Genomic DNA, 15,848 nt, shown 5'->3' on the forward strand with positions numbered 1-15,848 from the left:
TAAGCATCTCTATTTTTAATGCTATAAACATTTCAGGCAAATCAGAGATGACTGAGAAGAGATCTTTTTTAAATTTGAACATTTGTGAAGAAATGGCTCGTAAATGCTGCTCATGATTCCAACAGCTCTGAGAACAATAATTCCACAGAATCAAATTTAAAATGAATAAGAACTGATTTATCACAGGGTTAAGATGATGATGATGATGATGATGATGATGATGATGATGATGATGATGATGATGATGATGATGATGATGATGATGATGATGATGATGATGATGATGATGATGATGATGATGATGATGATGATGATGATGATGATGATGATGATGAGGGAAGCAGGTGGCAGAGCAGGGAGGAAGGATGGGGAGTGAGTTACAGACAAGCTGGTGGCTGAAGCAGGCGGGGGAGTCATGGAGGTGAAGCAAAAAGAAACAAACAACTCCAATGAAACGTTCACCACCTCCAGCTGACTAAACCATCTGTTGGGAGTTAGAACACTCCTCACAGTTTCTTTTTTTTACCCTATTTTTATATAGATTTTCACAGATTTTTTTTAAATTGTGCAATTTTATCAACCTGATGTATTTAGAGCTAAGATTTTGATTCTACAAATATATATTAAAACCGAACAAATCCAGTTTTTTACAGTTATTTTGACAGAACTATTTTTTACAATGTTTGACAGTAAAATTACACTTGTTAAAACTATATTTAAATCAGGAATAAATATCAATATTACTATTTTACATGTAATAACGATAACAATTTGCAAATATTATAAATATTCACTGATTTATTTAACAGATATTTGATGTCATTTTCACAGTTGTTGTTTTTTTGTTTTTTTTAAACACTCAACTTTATTGTATTCCATCTTTTTATGCAGATTTTTACTGGAACTCTTGCTGCCAGATTTACTCACTTTACAGATTTTTCTTTTTAAAATTTTGCAGTATTAATAGTATTAATAAGAATTTGCAAATATTTGCTATTATTCAAAAGAATAAATCTGTACATTAAGGATTAAAAATTGTTTAAAAAATATATCAAGTTTTTGTTGTGTATTTTGTCAAATTATAAATAATATCAAGTAAAATCTCAGAAAAATGCATTAATTTGCATTTTATCTACAAAAAGCCCGTCAAAACACGATACACGAACATAAAGGGACAGAAAATGAAACACGAGAAATTTTATCAAATCATCTTAACGGAAAATTGAGTAACTTTACAACCTGGATCTTTCCTTTTTCTTCCCAGTTATCATTCAAACATTTACTGGTTTTCAAACACGTGAAATGAAAAACGAGCCAAGCTGTAAAACAATAAAATATCCTTTAATATTCCGTTTCACTGAAACACTCACAGACAGTCCAGACGACACAGAGGCAACATGAGACCAAGGAAAAAGCTTTCTGCTAGCCACTGAACTGATGATTGATTTAAGTCTATTTTCATCCCACCAGGATTGAGACGATTTGAGGATCTGCTCTTCCTGAAAGGTTTAGCATCTCTCCTGCTTGACATTTTCTCTGTGCAGCTCTTAAACTGAATTTAGCGCTCACGTCAACACAAATAAGCCGGACAATAAACAGCTGACCAGATACAGTGGAGTGAAAGTGAGACGGCACATGTGAGACTGAACCTTTGAGCACAATAAGCATGTGGAAACATCTGGACCTGCTGCTAATCCAAGGAGGAATCACAAAACTACCACAACAACCCTCAAAAACACAAGCATGTAGCGAGGAGCCTTTTGATTCAAATCTGTTCCCAATAAAAGCTAATCTGTCTCAACCATGTGGGAGGATACTTTCAAAACACGATCACCATATTAAGCGTTAACAGAAAGGAGTTTCTACTCACACAACAAAGCTTTTCTGACTCTGCATAAGACATTATGAGTAAAGAGCAGCTGTTTGACTTTTAAGGATAAGGTTGGCATGATTCTGTATGTTTCTCATTGATAACAAATCCCATGGAAAGGTCCAAACTAACAACGTAATAACCCCTCTCTCAGTCGTTTCTACTTAAAGAGCCCATATTATGCGCATTCATAGGTTTACAATTTTAGTTTTTGGGGTCTACTAGAATATGTTTAAAAGCTTTAATACTAAAAAAAACAAAACATTATTTTTCTCATATTGTACATTGCTGGAATGCTTCCTCGTGTCTAAAATGCTCCGTTTTAGCTCCTGTCTCTTTAAGACGCCCCTCCCAAAAAGCCCGCTCTGCTCTGATTGGTCAGCTCATCCGACAAGCTAGGTCGTAAGTTGTGAAGAAATAATGGTGGACTGCAAGGAAGCTAGCTATTCTAGCTGCTAAAAAGTCTTTACGGAAATATGCCAACATGATGATGTTGATAAGTAACAGAAGAGAAGCCTGGCCTTTAAACGAGCCATTTCAGACAGTTAAAGAGCAACACTTTCTCTGGGTAAAGTTTGGGTCTTGCAAATTTGCAGATCTTTTATGTGCAGAAAAGTTGTAATACATTCAAGGTAAGGGAATCGAAAAAAGCAGAATACTGGCTTACTGACTGCCCCTTTAATCAAAAAGGTGGGAAGGAAATAGTGCATTGACTTGTGACTATTTCAAGCTGTGGATGAATACACATTTTCTTGTTCTTGTAATTACAATAGTATTTTTTGGCAGTAATGGACCAAAAAAAAACCCACGTGAATCTTTTTTGGTTGTGCTACCATCAAGGATGAGCTTCGCTGTTGCCCCTCTTTGGTTTGGGCATTGCATCAGAGAAATAAATTGATCACAATTTTATTTTTTTTATTGCTAACCTTCCAGGAACATGTTATTACTGCATCAGAAATAACTAAACCTCTTTCATTTGATTTGTTGACAGTCAAAAAAATGCAGAATATTGACAAAATTATCCCTTAAGTTTATTTGCTGGTGGCTACATCCAAAAGACCTCAAACTTGAGACTTCTGGTAGGAACACAAGGCAGTGCTGTAACTGGCTTCTTCATCTACTATGAGCCACACTTCAACATCTAGTGATAAAATATTGCTGACACCAACCAGCCTCCCCACAAACAAACAACACATAAACACCCGAATCAAACACTGAATTATGGGAGAAGCCTAACTATCCAGTACGGTGCTAATGAGGACACTTCACTGAGCTGTCTGGTTGGTTAATAATCCCGTTCTTCATCTCCACTCACAGGCATGTTTCAGGACTGGTGGCCATGCTGCCGTTTGGTTGTGGTTCTTTCAAGAATCTTTCCACTTCCTGTGAGTCCACTGTGACGCTCTTTGGCCTGGCCTTGTCCTCTTTGTCTCTCTCGTCCTCTTTGTCTCTCTCGTCCTCTTTGTCTCTCTCATCCTCTTTGTCTCTCTCGTCCTCTTTGTCTCTCTCGTCCTCCTCCTTCAGCTCCTCCTTCGTCTCCTTCTCTTGCTCCTCTCTCGCTCCCTTCTCCTCTTCGTCGCTCACCTCTGCCGGTTTGCCGCCCAGCGTTTCTGTCTTGGCGTCTTCTGTCACCGTGATGCTCTCCAGTTTGTCTGTCGGCACTGAGGGCTTGTTTCGGATGAACAGGAAGTTGCAAATGGCTAAAACCAAAGCAGAGAGGAACACCTCACTTCCTGCCAGCAGGAAGACGCACATGTAGTTCTTGGTGGCATCAAGCAGTCGACCTGAGGATGATATATTAAAGAGATGCAACAAAAATCTTTATTTCATCACTTGTACCACAATGCTGCCTTACATTCACATTAAAAACCCTTCTGATAGCATGCATGCTGCGTCATCCTGACTCTGCTACAGGAAACATTCTTACAACTGATTTCCAAACTGTCAGAAAGCCATACAAGAAGTTGGGACGACATATTTCTAACTCCTAGATGATCACCACCAGTTCCCCTCAAGGCTGTAATCAACAACTTCAGTCACCAACGAGACACCAACCTCAACGGACTGATAAGGAAAAGGATAAACTTTATTGATCTCACAGTGGGGAAAGTTCACCGTTACAGCAGCTCCAGAGAAAAAGTATAAAAATATAAAGTATAATTTCCTGCAAATGCAACCAAGTTCATTTGGTTCTCATTAAACTTGGGCTGAACAACATCAAGTTAAATCCAAGACTTGTTAAGCTCTTCAAAATGTTGTGAATGTCAGATGCAAAACTGTCGAGAAACAGCTTTCGAAATGTCGCATGACTCATTTGCCAGAGCTTCACGTGGCTTATGATTACAAATAAGTGGTAGATAAAGGATGGAAGAACAATCAGTTCCTTGTAATTTTTCTGGACATTAGACTCAAAACATTTCAGGACCTAAGACCCTGGCTGCAACCTGACCTCTTCCCATGCTTCTTGTTTGTCTCTACTGTCAAATACAACTGATATCAAATAAAGCCAGTAATCAAAACAACCTTTAATGTTGTCTGAAACGAGGCTTGTCAACTGTCACCATCAGTCCACTTGGATCGTGGAGAGTTGACACATTTACTAAGATGTAGGCTTGTGCTGAAACTTTATCATGGAGGATACTGTCATTCACTATAATTCATCCATCCATCCATCCTCTATACACTGCTTTATCCTCACTAGGGTCGCGGGGGGCTGGAGCCTATCCCAGCTGACTCGGGCGAAGGCAGGACAGGACAGGTCACTATAATTCAATATATGCTAAAAACAACAGGATGTAAAAACCATGAACTCACTGACCTGCACCAGGAGGCCCCACCAGCACAGCGATAGCCTCCATGAGCAGGACCAGGCCGATGGCACTGGGGAACTTCTCAGTACCAACTATGGCCATGAGAACCTCAAACTGCAGTGCTCCCACCATGCCGTAGGAGATGCCAAAGAAGATGCAGAAGACCACCAGAGAGGCATAGTCCTTTGCCTAGAAGTAATCATGACATTGTGATGGAAAAGAAACAGGCAAATCTTTTAATATCCAAGTTCTTAACATGCGTCCCTTACCCACCTGTGAGCCGATCAGGTCGGTGGTTCCGTTGAAGATCATAGCGAAGCTGAAGAGGTAGACGCATCGAGGCCGAACCCATTTCAGTCCTGCGATCACGCCACACGTGGGCCGAGCAAAAATGTCAATGAAGCCCAGGATGGTGAGCAGCAGGGCAGATTTGGTGTCCTCATTCCCCAGCTCCTTAGCGTAGCTCACGATGAACACCGGAGGCACAAATAGCCCCAGCACCATGATTGAAGCCGCCACCGTGTAGATGACGAAGCCACAGTCTTTAAAGACAGAAAAGTCCAGCAGCTTCGGTTTAGGCTTCTTCTTCGGCTGTTCTTCCCCATCTTTGTCGTTGTCCTGTCCCAGCTCCTTAATGTTGGAGGTTTTAGGGGGGACGAGAGGCTTCATGAGGGCCCCGCACACACAGCAGTTCAGCAGAATGCCACCCAGGATGAGGAAACCACCCCTCCATCCATACTGGTACTGAAGGACCTGCCCCAGAGGAGAGAGGCAGCACAGGGCCACGGGGCTACCGGCTGCTGAGAGCCCGTTGGCCAGAGGACGCTTCTCATTGAAGTAGCGGTTCAGCATGATCAGAGATGGTTGGAAGTTCAGGGCTAATCCCAGACCTGCAGCACAAGAAAGAAGCTTAGTTTTCTTTTACTAGTTTCTAGATTCAATCCTCCAATATCACCAGATCAGCTTTGTTTGTGCTCCCTAAAAGAAAGGTTGGTTTTTCTGTAGTGGGACAACATTTGTAATCGAGGACTTTCTTTGTTATTTGGTTTGATTTGGCTCATTTCTACAATGATTATTTTCTCCTAATGACCAGAGCTGGCTGTAATACAAAGAGGCAAACACATATGTAAACTTGCGTCTCCTTCAAAGAATTCATGGTGCTTTTTCTTTGTCACCTCCAATGGATGTTAAATAGATGGATAAATTTTAGTAAATGATGATTGTTGTCGGTGAATGAAGCCCCCTAATGGCAACGTTGGAAGAATTTGGTCCTTCACATCAGTGTTTCAGATGCTGTTGGACCATATAAGAAGCACTTGTATGCTGGTGAACTGGAAAACAATATCAGTAATCGGCTCTATTTCAGAAATAAAAATCCAAGGCAGAACTGAAGCTAATGTGATGCACCAACAGTCTGAATAAACCAGTTTATCTGCAGCCAGTCCGACCTGTAATGACTCCAGTAGAGAGGTAGATGTGGATGATGCTGGTGGAGAACGAGGCCAGGATCATTCCCACAGACGCAAAGATGCCTCCAACCATCATCACCGGACGGCAGCCGAAGCGGTTCACCAGGACGCTGCACAGAGGACCTGGAAAGAGTGGAACGTAGACAGGTTTACTGAGACACAGCAGGCAAATAAAACACATCTGGAAGAGGGAGGGTTCTTGGACTCTGGATCTGGTAGCAAACAAATCAGTTTCCCTAAGTTGTTGGGTGAAGTATAATAAACTTTTCTTGAGAATGTGGGCAGAATAAGGAAAAATTTAACAAAATTTATCGGACCTAAGTCCACGCAAAATTTGAAGTGTCTTAGTTCAAAATTAATCTGGATTTTCTGAAGCTTTAAGAGCTACTGAATATTCATTTTAATCTTTTATGTTTTGTCTCTGTTCCATTATCTAAAGCCTATTGTTTAAAAATGATAAAAGTCTGTTTTAAAACGGGTTATACACCAGACCGAAGATGTTGCAGGGTAACCAAGAAATAGTCAAAGACACAAAACAAACATAACAGACTTCCTTCCTACACTCTGCTGCTAACTTTCTAAACCTTCCCTTCAATCAGATCTAAATATGAAACAGGCCATTTTTATAAAGATGTTTTTTTCTCTACAGATGGTGTAAATTGCAGAATCAATTCAGTTGCGCTCAATTTGAAAACTTGATTATTTACACTCTCTACACCAGGTAACTATTAATTCTAGCCCATTTGCAACACCAGTAGCTTATGTGATGACCCCTGAGGTTATCTTGACGGTGGTTTCAGTTTGTTGGTTTTGGGGGCTGCTCAGTGGCTTGGTGGTTAGCACTTTACTAGGTGGCCTACTGCTGTGACTTAAATGGATATAGCAGTGGTGAGAGGATGCATTTTTAGCACCAGACACAGCCCGGTGCAGGGAGGAAAGAGTTATCCTCAGCTGGATTTTGGTTGATTTTTATCCTGAATGTTCTAAAAGAAAATATTCGAAGTTTTACTGATATATGCGGAATCACTTTAGAAACGCTTAGGATTTTTTGGAAGATTTTTATTTTTATTTATTTTTATTTTTATTTCTTTCCAAACTTGGGATTTTTTTTAAAAAAAAAAAAAAGACTTTTAAGGGAAACTTTTAAGGAATTTTCTTCTTGAAGATTTTGCAAATTTTTTAAAAAAAATTTGGGGAATTTTTTTTGCAGAATTTTTGGATTTTTTTTCAGACAAGGGAACAAAATCTTTTGGTGCCGTAAATGAGGACAACAGGAGGGTTAAAGCAGATTTTATGCACTAAACTCAGGACTCATTAAATAATTCTAGTGTTTAATGTTTTTTTTGGATGGTTTTATGAATGTTTTTTTCTATGAATGTTTTTATATTGATGGTCTTGCATCTTTTTTGGTTTTGTTTTATTATTTTTAGTTTATTTATTTTATTTATTATGCACTTTAAGGATGGCAATTCCATTGTCCTCTACAGGCATTCTGATTCTTCTGAGGTGGCAGGTGTAAATGTGTGGCGTATAGCAGCAGCAGCCTACCTGTGCCGTACAGCATGGCCAGCAGTATGGAGGAGATCCAGGCGGTGTCGCTGTATCCCACACCAAACTCCCTGATCAGCTCTTTGAAAAACACGCTGACCGCTTTGGGGAAAGCGTAGGAGAAGCCTGTGATGACGAAACATCCGGCCAGCACCACCCAGCCCCACCCTCCATCTGGAGCCTTCACACCTCCTGCATCCACGTCCACCGCCACGCCTCCCATGGTGCTTCAGGACTGGGGTTCAGTGGAGGCAGCAGACAGAGAAGCTGCAGGAATAAATGAAAGTGACAACGAGCAGTGGGATTGGGATCCTCTGCTAATGTGTCTAATTTAGTTCTGCACCATGAATACTGCTCATTAGCAACGAGCCAACTCCCAGATTCAACATGTCTCCAGATTCCCGTTAACATTACTGTTTAATAATGCCAATTTCAAATTAGCTCCGTTTGTATAATTACCACTCTCTGGAGGAAACTCTGAGAGCTCTAGCTGCTGCTTTGTGCTCTTAAAGCTTGATTTTAACAATGTACACCACAGATAAAAACTTAGCAAATATAAATATCTGTGTGTGGTAATGTAGAGAGGTGATGAATACTGTATGTAATTTAGTGAGGCTCACACAGGTTCTGATGTTCTCGCCTCACAAAACTTCGCTCATGGTGTAGATCAGCGGTTCAGGCCTCAAATACAGCAGACTGGCTCTGCAGGAAGACGAGCACTGATTGGATCAACTCCCTGCAAGAATGAAGGCACAAACAGTAAAGCGGTGCAAATAAAAAGATGTATTTCTCTTTGAAACATCTCAAATATATGCAAGTCTTTAATACAGATCTAAAAAAACAAAATACATGCAGCAATAGTACTTTAAACCTGACTTCTCACAAACAGCCAGCAGGGGGCAGAAGTCTAAATGTATAGAACTCTATGAGAAAACGACCCTATTTCTCGTACAATTTGCTATCTCAGTAAAAGCATCTCTAATGAGTTTCTGGTCTCAATCACTAATTTTAAGTCTTTTTGAATAAAGTATGAATTTAATTTTGTAAATTATTGTCCCATTTAGTGTAAAAGGAAGACAAAACAGGTCATGTTCTAGGGCGGGGCTACCTTGTGATGGTGACAGTTGGATTCCAAACACAGGACTTCGAAACAGTCTTCAAACCAAAGAGAGACATCACAATAACTAGGTCTAGATTTATGAAAAGTTGATATTGTTCTCCCCTGCCTTTGCCCGAGCCAGCTGGGATAGGCTCCATCACCCCCTGTGACCCTAGTGAGGATAAAGCGGTGTATAGAGAATGGATGATAGATGATATTGTTCTCATGTTTCTGACAAATGCAAATACAATATTTCCTCCAACATACCTAGGTTTAATGTCAGTTTCACTCCAGATGCTACCATAATTTACAAAACGAATATTGTGTTGTATTAAAGAAAACTTGAAACTAGTGAATGAGACCATAAACTCATCTACAAAATATTTACTAAAGTAAGAAATCACATGAGAACTCGGGCTCTTTCATCATAGACTTTTATGCAATCTGATGTCTGAGTCGCCCCCTGCTGGCTGTTAGAAAGAATGCAGGTATTTCTACATTTGCATCCATCCTTTGTATACAGTCTATGGTAATGCTTAGGCATATTTTGTGATGAACTTTCCTGGTTTTCTTCACTTGGGAGACTCCAGACTCATCATCTGCTCATTGGACATCATACAGACAGTCTGTCTTTGCCAGACAATTATCTCTTAATGTCAACGATCTCTGCGGATGTTTTGCAGACATGCAGTGTACAGCTGTCAGACAGTATTAAGACAGTGATTTGTTTTGAGTCTGTACAGCACTTTGGATTTTAAACTGCATTAACTTTCAGCTTTAATTGTGTTTGGTGGTGTTCCCATGCTTACTTACGTCCAGTGATCCTAAACATGCGAGGCAACCAAGGAGTTTATGAGCTGAAACAGCGGAATGCTCTCAACTGACACTAGACCGGACAGAAAATCTCTGCAAATCACCCACAATGGTGGAACACGGAAGTGACAATGGCTACAAAACAAGCCTTACAGGAAGCAAATGTCTGAGACTCAGACTACAGATAGTCATTGCCAGGGATCTGGAGCCTGATATTAAATATAATGACTTTATTTAGGCTTATTTTAATGTAAAATATTGCTTTTGGTGTCTGGAAATACGTAAAACACGTACAAAAATTACATGCTTTTTCATCTATTTTCCTCTGAATGGTACCATAATTCACAGAACGAATATCAAACTCTAGTTAAAAGGTCATAAATCGAAAATTTCAGACCATAAACTCCTTAGAAAAATGCTTACTGAGGTAATAAATCAAGTGAGAAGTAGGGACATTTTCAATGAGATTTCCATGCAATCAGACTTCTTTTTGCAACCAGAGGAGTCCCCCCCTACTGACTGTTGGAGAGAATGCAGGTTTAAGTCATTTCTATCGTACAGTTCAGGTCCATAAATGATATCTTTTTGCACCTTTTGGGTGTGTAAATTAACAACTCTTTGCAAACATGTTTGCATCAGTTACTTTAGAAGATAATAATATGTCAGTATTGGCGTTTCAGTTTGTTTTGCTGCCCCTGATGGCCAACAAATGAATGTTATTTCAAAACGAAATGGAGTCACAGATTCAATGTTTTTTTCAAATCAAACATGCTGGAGCCAAGACAAAGATAATGCACATTTAATGAACTATTGCTAATTTATAACCTTGCTAAAACATGCAGATATGTTTTAATTTGAACATCCAGCCAGTAGTGGTTGAGGCTGTGCTGGTTTTTCTCTCTCTGGTCTCATCCAGTCAGTTGGTATTCACAAGCCAGCAGTGATCAGAACAACAAGTGTGATTTACTATTACACTGCATCCTATTATGTGTCGTAATGGGCAGACTCTGCTGCTGATTTATCGTCCCACTGGGTCTGTGGAGCCAGACGGGGCTTTTACTGCTCAACCACACATCAGCACCTCAAACACTCCCACGGGTTCATGGATGGAGGAGATACTTCTTTTGTTTAAATGTCTGCAGATCTAAGAAGATGTTCTGCTGCTGTTTGGAAGTCGAGGAAACAGCTCCATCAGCTGATTTACAATCTCTGAAAGAAGCCTGAACTGTGTGGTAGAAATGCAGGCTTGGGTCCAGGCCAGCAATCCAGCGTCTCTGGGTAACATAATAATTTCGAGCCTCAAGCTAACGGGAATGTGACGTGACCGGGTTAAAAAAAACGTGTACCACCCGAGCCTGTGTTAGTCACTCCCCAGGGCAATATTCTGCATTATTACACAGTCACAGCTCGGCATCTCCTGGATGTCCTGATGGAAATATTGCTTGGATTGTGATATGAGCTTTTATTAAAAAAGAAATAAAGTCTTCTCCTTGAGTCTCCTTGAAAATGAAGCTGGTGAGATGCAGCTCTATAGTGCTGTAATAATGCATGTTATATAACTTTACACGCTATGGGAGGTTGACTCTGGCCTACATCTTTTAATAGAATAAACAAGAGCACATATCAGGATGATTCAGGAAGACATTGATTGAATGATCCATTAGCTGAGACTCCAGATCTTTAAAGCTGCACTATAATCTGGATATTGATCGTAACAATTGACCAATCTACTATTTATAATGAGTAAGGAGTTGCTCAGAGTGATGAATCCACAGGAAATTGTCACTTCAATCTTCTCAGTTTTACAGGTTTTCATTCTAGCTCAGTGTTTTGGTCTTTTGGCCTGCAGCTTTAACGTTTTAGTTCATTCTCATTGCTGTTAATCTGCAGCTGTTTTTGGCCAAGAAGCTGTAAGAAACCAGTGAACTATGACCAGCTAGTGAGGACAGCAATTAAAATTTAGAAGCATTTGGTGGCTATAGAGTTAGCTATTTCCTTAGACGTTAGTGCAGACCAAAACAGAGCATAAACAATGAGAATATTGCACTTTTTGTCATGTAAAAGGAGGACATAAGTACCTTTAAATTGCCATCTTGGTCTTTGTGACCGTGAATGTAGTCCCGCCCTAAAGCACATTCTGCTTTATCATCTATTTTCCTCTCAATGTGAGCATAGTTTACAGAATGAATATCAAGCTGTATTTAAAAGGTCATGAAACTAAAATTTGAGACCATAAACTCCTCAGAAAAATGTTTACTGAGGTAATAAATCAAGTGAGAAGTCGGGTCATTCAATCAGACTTCTTGTTGCAACCAGAGGAGTCGCCCCCTGCTGGCTGTTGGATAGAATGCAGGTTTAAGTCATTTCCATTATATGCTTCAGGTCGATAAATGATATCTTTTTGCACCTTTTGGGTGTATAAATTAACAACTGTTTGCAAACATGTTTGCTATAGATACTTTAGAAGATAATAATATGTCAGTATTGGGGTTTCAGTTTGTTTTGCTGCCCCTGATGGCCAACAAATGAATGTTGTTTCAAAGACTTAGTATTGGCTAAAAGAAAATTAAATGTGGGTATGTTATTTTGATTTCTAATTAAATAGACTAACATTAGATTTAATTTAATTGATACATTATAATTTCCTCCAGGAGAAAAGCTGTAAAAAAATAGCAAGATCTTTTAAACTTGCCAGATAATGAGTAAAGAAATAGTATTCTGAGAAATTATACATAAACAAATCAGGTTAAAAACTCTTGTATAACTGTGACCAGAATACATTTTGTCCTTCACATTAATGGATGATGGTCACACTCCTCCCATTTCAACTTGTTTCCATCTTTATTTCTTCACTTTGAGCTCATCGGGATAAATTCTAGTCACTTCACATGACATCCTTGAGGTCTGCATCTGAATATCTCCACCTGGATGCCTCTGCTCACCTGACTCTTACTTCTACGTGTTTTTACAGTTTCGGATCACGACACGCAGGGTCGCATCGCGTGACAAAACGACAAATCCCGCGATATGACGAACATCACCGGTGCTTGCTTATAAAAACGTGCACATCAACATTCATGCATCCCTGTGATCTGACAGACTCCAGCTCTGAATGAAGCTGACTAAAAATGCCAGTAGAGGTGATTAGATCGTGATCTGAGAGGCCGTGAAATGTACCGAGTGGCAAACTGTTGAGTCTTACCGGATGATGCTGCCTGTTCCGTCCCTCCTCCAGCCTCCAGCCTCAGCACCGGAGCCCCGTTTCTCTCCGCACGTCTGCAGACCACCGGAGAGCAGCAGCCCGCTCCGCTGGGTCCTAGCGCCGGCTGCAGTCAGGGACCGCCTGCGAAATTGATCCTGTGTTCCTATTGGACGGTGTGAGGGCGATTAGGTGGCAGGTCATTTAATCTCTTTTTTTGAGCGTGCTTTAATGGTGTCGTTTGATTGAAAATTCTAAATAAGAAGGATGTGGCATCTGTTGGAGCAAAATTTCATTTTTCTGTTAATCAGAGCAAGTACCAGACCTGAATATGTTTTCTACTACTTTGTTATGGAGTGTGATTATGTTGTGAAAAGCATCAAGCATCAAGGTCTAAAAACACCAAGACAGCCAAACTCCTCAGCTGAGTTATGTGACAATCGGTGTCCATTTGTCCATCTGTCTGTCTGTCTGTCTGTCTGTCTGTCAGCAACATTACTCAAAAACTGATAAACAGATTTCAATTATATTTTCAGGTAAGGTCAGAAATGACACAAGGACCAAGGGATTAGATTTTGGTAGGTCTGTGAGAGGGTGTAGACCTCCTCGTTCTGGTTCATGGAACTACTTGTCAGCTTCCTGATCTCTATGGCCGCCTAAGGAGGACCCATAATTGCCTTAACCGTGGTCATGTGACCTGCTACATTCTTCATCAAATAAACATTATTATAAACATAATAACATTTATTAAACTAAACACCAAATGTAGAGTTGCATATTTTCAAAGATACCTTTCTAAACCTCTTATTCAATGCATTTTAATCAGTTTTAATGACCATATAAATTTATGAAACTGGGACAAAATACAGAAACCATCTTTTGGACGGTTACTTTTTAGTCTTACTGATGCTTCAGCTTATGTATGTGTAAAGGTTTGGGTGAAAGACGGCTCCACCTTGTTCTCATAGATTTATCTGGGAATCAGGATGAGTCAGACTGAGCTTCATGAAAACTTTGGGTGAAGTCATGGAGGGTTTGTCATCTTTATATCCAGTCTGTGAGTGGTGCCTTTGACAACATCCTCAGGTTAGTCAGCGGTATCAGTTACACCAGCAGCTCTGTATTTTTACAACATTAGGGGATTTGTAGACGTAAAAAACTGTGCATTTTCAAAAGTAGGGAAAGCTACTTCATGTATTTCTTTGTTTACACCTAAACTGTACTATTTTCGACTGGCCTAAACCGTTCGCCATCGAAACCCCAAGCTGAACTCTGGCCTTTGTTTCCATGGTAACACTCAGGGATGCCTGCTGAGGATGATGCTGAATCCCTAGTCCTGTATTAAAAGGTAGATTCAGTCCAAAATATCTGACAAACTGGTGTATAATGCAGGTGTATAAATTTGTCGACTCCACATCAAAATAAGTTACTTCTGAATACATCTCTTGTTTAAAAGAGCTTACGTTGAAAAAAACAACTACGACATCTGGTATTCTTATCCTCTAAACCTTCTCTTCACGATGGATTCGTTATTTTTGTGGTTTTAGGGTTGTTAATTTGTAATCTTGAATAAACTACAGAATCTTGTGGTGATGATGACTCACTGCTATAGTGAAGAATAAATGCTTTTTGTTGAAATAGGATAGAATCTGAACTATATTGATGTAAAAAAAAAACATTAAAGAACAGATGATAAAGAACTTTTGGTGCTCATTTCTTCATACATGAAAATGATAAATGAGAAAAATAAAAATAGTAGATCTTTGAAAGTCTGCTATCTGCAGTGGAACTTTTAACTCACACCTGATTTAAAGTCATCTGAACAACAAACACTGACGTCTGCCTTTATAAAACTGCTGCAGCTGATAGAATACTTTATTTATACAATCACATTAACATCTGTCCCATTAGCATTAGCTATGACTGCTAACCTTATCTGTCTGTTATTTTTGTGCTCCGTAAGCTGTGTTTAAGTGTCTAAGTCAGGGGTTTCCAACATGAGGCCGGTGGTCCAAAAGTGGTCCTCCAGAGGGTCCAATCCGGCCCTCAAAGTGTAAAAATTACAGAGAAGACATTAACTGCAGATTGTAAATCAGTAAAACTATAAATTTAGAATCATTTCTAGACCATGACAAGTTGTTTGATCATAAAGTAAAATATTACATTGTTCATTGTTCTTGTTGTTTTGTGTCTTGTAATATTTTGTCTGCTTTTTGGCGTTTTGTGTTTCCTTTTTTGTCTCGCTTGTGTTTTTTTTTGTCAAATTCTTGTCTTATTTCATTTTGCTTCGTGTCGTTTGTTTCATTTTTTGTCGTTTTGGGTCTCATTTTTCTAATATTTTGTCTTCTTTTGTTTTTTTTTGTCTGATTTTCTTCATTTTGACCATACAGTAAAACACTACATCGATCATTTCCAGGTGACTAAATGTTGTGTTTCTTTTAGACACTCTGTGATCTGGAAGTTGTAATGTGGAAATGATAAACTGAGGCTGAATGTTGATGAAATTGAATGTATTTTTCTTAAGAAATTTCAGGTTGCTCATGACGTTTTGTTAAAATATAATAATAATAATAATAATTAATAATTAATAATTAATAATTCCTTAAATGTGAACATTTTCAGAATGTTCTTTTTTGCACTAAACCAAAGGAACCATTAGGAGTTGCGGTTATTTACAGGTTATTATGCTGTGGTTTTACTGGTCCAGAACACTGGAGATCAGACTGGGCTGAATATGTGAACATCACACATAACCATTTGACAAATAATCAATAAAAATATTGACTGAGTGCAGCTTTAAGGCTCTCAGAACCTCCTGCTTCGTGTCTTTTTGCTGGACTGACGGATGTCTTCCTGTATAAACGTCAGCTGCAGTGATTCCTCCCCTCTGAGCAGAGAAAACAGAACTCCATGCCTCTGTGCTTCGACAGTCTGTGATTATCAGAGTCAACAGTAAAAACACAAAGAGCATGATCTGCTGCTGCACCTGGAGGTGAGATGTTTGTCTGCAGCTCCTTCCTGACTGACAGAGTGTTAATAA

At 39.4% G+C, this 15,848-nt stretch overlaps 1 protein-coding gene across 1 annotated transcript; it reads right to left on the reverse strand.

Moving 5' to 3' along the window:
* Positions 1–1,320: 1,320 nt before the first annotated feature.
* slc16a3a (solute carrier family 16 member 3a) lies at positions 1,321–12,941 on the reverse strand. The gene is made up of 7 exons (XM_051938212.1): positions 12,812–12,941; positions 8,318–8,433; positions 7,698–7,964; positions 6,129–6,272; positions 4,954–5,570; positions 4,689–4,869; positions 1,321–3,654 (listed from the first exon to the last, which is right to left on the reverse strand). Exons 3-7 carry the CDS (start codon positions 7,918–7,920, stop codon positions 3,182–3,184), a joined length of 1,638 nt encoding a protein of 545 aa, XP_051794172.1. The 5' UTR covers positions 7,921–7,964; positions 8,318–8,433; positions 12,812–12,941; the 3' UTR covers positions 1,321–3,181.
* Between the last annotated feature and the right edge of the window lie 2,907 nt (positions 12,942–15,848).

The sequence above is a fragment of the Acanthochromis polyacanthus genome, chromosome 2, assembly GCF_021347895.1.
Source record: "Acanthochromis polyacanthus isolate Apoly-LR-REF ecotype Palm Island chromosome 2, KAUST_Apoly_ChrSc, whole genome shotgun sequence".
NCBI classification, from domain to species: Eukaryota; Metazoa; Chordata; class Actinopteri; family Pomacentridae; genus Acanthochromis; species Acanthochromis polyacanthus.

What these genes read in the sequence shown, in the direction of transcription:
- slc16a3a (XM_051938212.1), bottom strand. Translation starts at nt 7,920, where the DNA reads ATGGGAGGCGTGGCGGTGGACGTGGATGCAGGAGGTGTGAAGGCTCCA. An exon ending in CTCTACTGGAGTCATTACAG is followed by an intron (nt 5,571 to 6,128) that starts GTCGGACTGGCT and finishes CTTGTGCTGCAG; the next exon opens with GTCTGGGATTAGCCCTGAAC. An exon ending in GGTGGGGCCTCCTGGTGCAG is followed by an intron (nt 3,655 to 4,688) that starts GTCAGTGAGTTC and finishes TATCATCCTCAG; the next exon opens with GTCGACTGCTTGATGCCACC.